Source organism: Apis cerana, linkage group LG5 (assembly GCF_029169275.1).
Source record: "Apis cerana isolate GH-2021 linkage group LG5, AcerK_1.0, whole genome shotgun sequence".
Lineage (NCBI taxonomy): Eukaryota > Metazoa > Arthropoda > Insecta > Hymenoptera > Apidae > Apis > Apis cerana.
The window spans coordinates 7,041,447-7,048,235 of record NC_083856.1 but is presented as its reverse complement, the minus strand read 5'-3'; the positions used below and the strand labels follow the sequence as shown (position 1 = coordinate 7,048,235).

Below are 6,789 nucleotides of genomic sequence, written 5' to 3'. Positions count from 1 at the left end.
TATAGGAATATAAATTTTTGATTGGGTTGGCCTCACATATACTGTATTTAAATATATTAATAACACTGACGAATAAAGGAATTTCCGATCTTTATTGAGCTATATAAATAAACGAACACACAATATGAGTCTAATATTTACACCCATGATATACATTTAACGCAACGATATCCTTGCGTTTCTTCTTCAGGCTAGGACATTTTTGCGTTAGTAACTCTGATACGTTCGAGACGAAACAGAGATCCGCGAGAAAATTAAATTGTTCTAAATAAGAACTATTGTTCCTCGACAGCAGACCGAATCTCTTTCTTTTTTAGTTTCCCTTATAAAAATCGCAGTTACATGTTATATCCTATATCGTGGATCAATTATGTGATATCCACAATGAAGGAAGTATCAATCTATTCGGTCGACCATCGATTCTAACAATTGTGCATCTTGTATTTAAAGAATAAATATTTCATCGAAATATGGAAAGAATTACGTAGACATAACTTCGATCATGACTATATTCGCGGATAACAATAATCTACGCATTTAATTCTTAATCTGTTCTATGTGCCGACGACCACATCCGACGTACTCTCTTGCACTTCGGTAATATCCTTCTTCTTCTCTTCCTGCTCTATACTTGATATTACATACACAGGTTGTTGGTATGCAAGAAAGTGTTGATCTGCGGCTAATGTTTTAGATGGATCTTTCATTTTTATCTGAAATAAACAATTATTTCTCATTAGTTTTATTAATTTTTTATTAATTTAATACAAATTTTTTTATTAAATTTTATTTATTTTAAGAAATAGTAAAAAAAATAAAAAATAAAATAATAAGTTTATATTTAATTAAAATTTAGAATATACCTTTTTACGATATAACATTAATAAAATGAGCAAGCTGCTAATTATAAAAGCGCTTCCTGCTGCTAAGACAAGAGTGGCTGTTTGATAAACAGGTGTTTCTACTTCTGTAAGAATTTCCCGTTGTTCCAATGCTACAATTCTACTTTGCATGGCCATTGGGGGTGATCTATGTGTGAATCGAGAAGTAGTCGCATCCGCAAATGACCCCAACATAGAGAGCTTTTGTATTCTGGTTAATTCTTCCAAATGAAATGCTACATCTACTTTATTTGGACCTATTACTTCGAAACTTAATATAGCTGAGTCTTGATTGATTTCCACCCGTACATCATTTTTTATTCTGGCGCCTAGATCACGAAGAAGATCCTCTGTTTGTCTGATAAGTTTCGTTTCATCATCGGCAAGAAATCGACCGGGGAAACGTAAAGTAACTTCGACAGCTTCTACTGGAGTTGGCACTATATTTAGAAAAAAAAAAATATATATATATATGTATATATATTTTTTCATTTAATTTTTCAATTACTTTATTGAATTATTACTAGAATTACCACATATTATTTTATATTGAATTATTTAGATTGATAAAAAAATAATAAATCAATAGAAAAGATAAAAAAAATAACATATCTTACAGCAAATATTTGTTCCTTTTAGGAAAGGCTCCGATCCTATGAGTTGATTACCCGCTTCGTCAACACACCAACATGTATCACCAGCACATTGCATTGGCTCAAACCTACCCTGACGATCGCAAATTGCCGGGACGTGACCTTTATCCTTCATCGCCTGACATCTCGTACCCAATACTTTCCCAATTTGCTTCTCGTCGGTTTCCAAGTTAATTAGAGCATTCTCCATGAACGCCTGAATTTCACGGTCGATTTCTTGAATTATCGGCCCCCTACCTCCTCGTCTCGCCTGCCTAAAGTTACACTTCGGTTCAGGTGCTCTAGTAAGCGAACCTTTCATTGGCTGACCCTTTCCATTGACACACCAGCAAACACCGACATGTTCTAAACACTGTACAGGTTCCCACATGCCGTTCTCTGAATCACATCTGGGTAAAAATGTCGGTTGCTTTAATCTTTGAGATGTTTTCAAATTCTTCTCTCTAAGTCGTTCGCATTGTGACAACACAGGGCATACAGTGTCACATACCAAACGGCTAGAGAAATCATTATGACCCAGAGTACATTCAGTTTTTATCCTGCATTCGTTACGTTCCGGATCAAAGTACCATCTTTCGGTCTCGTTCAGATCCATCCCTAGATTACACGATACTTTTCGCGGTGGTTCGAAACAAATCTCGCGAGGTTTTGGACAGCATACAGCGTATTCATCCAAAGGAGACAGTTCGCACTTGTGCGTGGATGGACAATGTTGACCGTGTGGCCCACAAATTGCTGGAGAACCATTTTGATTTAACAAAGGAGATCCATTCGGACATGGATTATCCTTTTTCGGTAAACAGACTGGTACAGGGGGACATGGTGGTACACTACAAGCTACTTCAACCATCCTACAAGCTTCATTTTCACCCCGACAAGTCACGCTTTTGCAGGGGTCTCGGCAGGAACACGTTGGACAACCGCTATCGGGATCCAATTCGTATCCATCGGAACAGTCCAATTTGCAATCAATCTCCGGACATCTGAGCGGCGTGTTACACTTTGGCACTATTCCCTCGAGAACACGAGTACCTGCCGCCTCTCTGCCCTCCTTGTCCACACACCAGCACATCCCATTATGGCATTGAACTGGTTCAAATGCTCCGTTGATATCACATCTGGGAATGTAAATTCTTCTGGCCGGCTCTCCGGATTCTCTGGCCGCGTGTTCCGCTACTGCACGTGCATGTTGACAAGCGGTAGCCATCACAGGAGCTACACATTGTGTTCCACACCCCGTAGAACAACACTTTTCTGTAGCTGAACATTCTTGATCATTGCTACATTGTAGCTCGCAACTTGACGAACTTGGTACTAAATATGGACACTGGCCCGGTTTGGTAGCCAGACAAGCTGGAACCGCTGGACAGTGTTGTCCTAATCCGCAATTCACATCGACTATCGTGCAAGTTTCGTGTGGACTACATGAGACGTCTTTGCAAGGATCGTGACAACGACATTGTTCGCAACCTGTCGCATCCACCTCGAAACCGTAAGGACATGCCAAGTCACAGGACAGAGATCCGCATAACTTGAGAAGATCTTTTATCTCTTTGCAATCGCTGCTACGGTTCACGCTGCTTTTTAGGACAACACCGCGATCATTCACGCAGGAACAAGTACCGTTGTGGCATTGCAAAGGCTTGTAACTGCCATCTTTTTCGCATTGAGGCGGTGGAATTGCTAGAGACATATCTTCTCTGGTTCCTTCCATACGTTCGTTAAATTCCCTCAAGTATTCACACACTGAAATAATTTAATAACATTCTTCGATTTACATTCCGGTCTGGTTGAGAATAATTTATGTTATGTATACTTTATGATCTCTTTAATATTAAATTTTTTTTTTGCTTTAAAGAACATCTTACTAGTTTGCGTTTTTGTTGAATTTGCTGACGTCATGCAACATACTGATTGCCCAGCTTCCGGTACAACGATGCATTTGTAGCCTTGGGGACATGTGTCATTCTTAGAACAGGTTACCGCGTTCCGTTCATCATCGATTAGAGGAGTTCCATAAACACAAGGACTTTGGTAAGCTTTCTTCGGTTTACATTCCGGTCTGGTTGGGCAGAGAAAATCCGGACATCCGTCTTCACGATGCAAAACGCATTGTTCACCTATTGGACATGGAAAACTAAAAAAGAGAAATAGCAAATTGAAATTATACGAATTTATTATGTAAAATATTATATTTAAAGAAATATATGATTATACATCTACCCTTCGCAAGGATTGTCACATTCGCAAGTCGGACATCCGGAAGCATCTGTTTTGAATCCATACTGGCACACCTGAGCGCACTGTTGCGAAACGCAGGAAGCCGGAAGGGACCTCCCTTTCATTACCGATTTACAATCTACTTTATCCGCCGGCCCCATGGTACCGGATATTTTTCGACCATTATTATCCACGCACCAGCAAACCAAACCGTTTCTCGAGCATTGTCTACTCTCATATCCTCCATCTAAAATATTGAAATTATAATAATCCATTGAATATCATTATTCAATTAATTTGATCAAACGATTTATCTTCTTATCCAAGATCTTACCTTCAGAGCATTGAGGAACGTATCCACGTCCCTGCCTCTCAGAGATACTTAGCATCTCCACCAATACCCGATCTCTGTGGCAAGCACTCAATCCTTGCGGCACAGAACAAACACTACCGCCGCATTTCTCGCTCTTGCAACATTTCTCAGGACCAGGACACTCCAAATCGTGTTGACACGTGTTACCGCATATCGCAGCCTCCTCTAACGGGCACGTTCCAGGCCTCTTCAGATTAATGCTCGATGGACAACAGACACCGTATTCCTGCTTCGGTTCAACCAGGCAGCTGTACATTGGCGGACAACTTGGTTTACCCGGTTCATCGCCGCAGAGAAATGGCCTAGGTGAATCTGTGATCTGTAACGGTTCCCCAGCCGGGCATATCGTGGACAGTGACTTTGCTTTGCGACAGCTGGGAATTGGCGGACACGGTGGACGGGCACACGTTGCATCGATCAACACGCACGTTTGACTGGTCCCTGGACAGGTGATACCGCGGCAAGGATCTCGGCACTCGCATTTAGGGCAGCCAGTTTTCGGTTCGATCTGTGCTCAAGGGAATGATTAATGAACCGAGTCAAGTTTATGAGCGCATAGATAGACAGAAAGAATAGCATGGATGGTTCTAAAAGAAGGTTATAATAGATAGTATGAAAAAATACTTAATTTTGATAATATTGATATTTATCATATTGTAGATTGAACGCTTACTTTTCATATACAGAGTGTTAATATATTCGCGGAACACCTTTGAAGGCTAAAACAAAAATTGTGCAAATCGATTGAAATTTATTTGTTAAATTATAAGCAATTTAAGACGGGAGTAAAGTATAAAGAAGTGTAACAAAGATAAAGTTGTTTTTTTTACTTATTTCATCTAAAAACTTTTATATCAACTTTTGTCTTTAAAACCATATATATCTGCCAAATAGAAAGAACTCTACAATAATTTCGAATATTTTTATTTATAAAAGATCTTTACAAAATAATTAGCCAAGGGAAAAATCGTTTTTATCAAAAAGGTTAAAAGTCAGTTTAATTACTTCGAAATTTATTTTAAAAACTAACCTCAAAACCCAATACGCATAGCATTCGACAGGTATGCGCGGGACATTCTCGAGGATTGTCGCAATCGATCACGTCCATAGAGTTTCCCCTGGTGCCCGGGATCTCTACCCCGATCTCGTCCACGCACCAGCATTGCTTTTCCCGTGGGTCGCATTGTATCCTCTCAAATTCGCCTGTCTCGTTGTTGCACTTTGGTATAAATTGCGCGGGTCCACGTGGACCAAGAGCACGAAATCTTCTCACGGCTGCCTGCGCCAGCTGCTCACATCCTGTCAACTCACCGTTGACGCATTTTGTTCCGCAAGCTGTTTTGCAGCAACGTTCACCCGCTGACTGACACTGGAAGTCATTTTCACAAGTTGGTGCCCTTGCCGGACATACATTTTGCTCCTCGAAGGCTGGGCATCGACCTACCGCCTTCAGTGATGGTTCTATAATAAGAAGAATGGAAAAGATTTTCGATGTGAAAGGAATAAAAATATATACGTATATATTGCTTTAATATGTAAAATAGTAAAAAGAATATATTATATTCTTTGAAAAAAAAATCAAAGTTTTTTTGTTGCATTTTATATGTTTCTTGTATTTTATTTGTTTTAATAATAATAGGATGTAAAATTAATGTTATTTTGTATCGATATTGATACAAAAATGAACAGATAAATAAATAAATTCGTGGAGGAATAGATATAAGTACATAAATATAAGATTGAAAGATTTATTTATTGATTTATTGATATCGGTTTAATTAATATACAATATTTCTAGAATTAAAAATTACATTCTAAGTATTATTTAATATCTGTTACCATATTTGGGAAATAAATAAATCTTTCCATGTACCTTTACCATTAATCAATCACAACAAATCAAAGCAAATAAAAGAAAATCCTCCAATGAGATCAATTTGAATCAATTACTTATAAAAACCTTCTCTCAAGAATATTTGAAGAATGAATAAAACACGGATCGAAAGATCTGTTCATCGGTTTATTAATGACGATATCAGCTTTATCCATTCACATCTTTATTTTCCATTATTCAATATCTCTTTTATTATATATCTATTATAAATTTTCATATCTCTTTTATTCATTAATTATAAAATCCAAAAAGATGAAACGAAAAATTAACCTCTTTAAAAAAATACGTATTTTAATTATGTCGCTTTTGAAATACATATATACGATGATCCACAGCAAATATATCCAATAAATTATTATTAAGAACGGATATATCTGTTCGAAGGTTTTATCATTTCAAGATAAGCAATCAATTATAGTTTTTTGTCAAAATTTCTTTTGGAAATTTTTTTTAAGAAAAGAAAAAATAATATTCCGAAATGCCTACGAACCGGTACAAAGAAGAGGAGTAAAGAAGCGGCACACCTTGACACGAATTTATTTGAGCGTGACGGAACGAACATTTGGCGGATCAACCAACGCGGATTCGTCGTCATCTGTGTTATGTACCAACGAGACTTTATAGGTCAGAGTATCGGTGGATCTCGCGTACGGGTCTCTCACGGCGCGCCGCTTTCGTTCTCGAGCCGAAGTGTAGCGCAACGATAATAATAATAATAATAAAAATAGCCGGACTCGAGGTAACGGTTCCTCGCATCCTACTGCCACA

General features: G+C 38.1%; 2 protein-coding genes across 6 annotated transcripts in view; one reads left to right on the top strand and one right to left on the bottom strand.

The window, feature by feature from the left end:
- The window catches only part of LOC107997615 (presenilin homolog), a 74,959-nt gene extending 73,541 nt beyond the window's left edge, over positions 1 to 1,418 (top strand). The window contains exon 8 of the mRNA XM_062074803.1: positions 1,409 to 1,418. The gene's annotated coding sequence lies outside the window, so the exon portion shown is untranslated. The remainder of the gene's footprint in view (positions 1 to 1,408) is intronic.
- Positions 74 to 6,789, bottom strand: part of LOC107997657 (cysteine-rich motor neuron 1 protein) — a 34,032-nt gene continuing 27,316 nt past the window's right edge. For 4 of the 5 annotated variants that reach the window (XM_062074790.1, XM_062074791.1, XM_028666588.2 and 1 more), the window contains 7 exons: positions 5,158 to 5,588; positions 4,089 to 4,635; positions 3,758 to 4,001; positions 3,403 to 3,671; positions 1,499 to 3,280; positions 864 to 1,321; positions 74 to 713 (listed from right to left, as the gene is read on the bottom strand). In XM_062074790.1, coding sequence (XP_061930774.1) covers positions 555 to 713; positions 864 to 1,321; positions 1,499 to 3,280; positions 3,403 to 3,671; positions 3,758 to 4,001; positions 4,089 to 4,635; positions 5,158 to 5,588 — 3,890 coding nt within the window. In that variant the 3' untranslated portion in view covers positions 74 to 554. Of the gene's footprint in view, positions 714 to 863; positions 1,322 to 1,498; positions 3,281 to 3,402; positions 3,672 to 3,757; positions 4,002 to 4,088; positions 4,636 to 5,157; positions 5,589 to 6,511; positions 6,653 to 6,789 lie in introns of those variants that run through there. The other variant, XM_062074792.1, reaches the window with a different exon arrangement.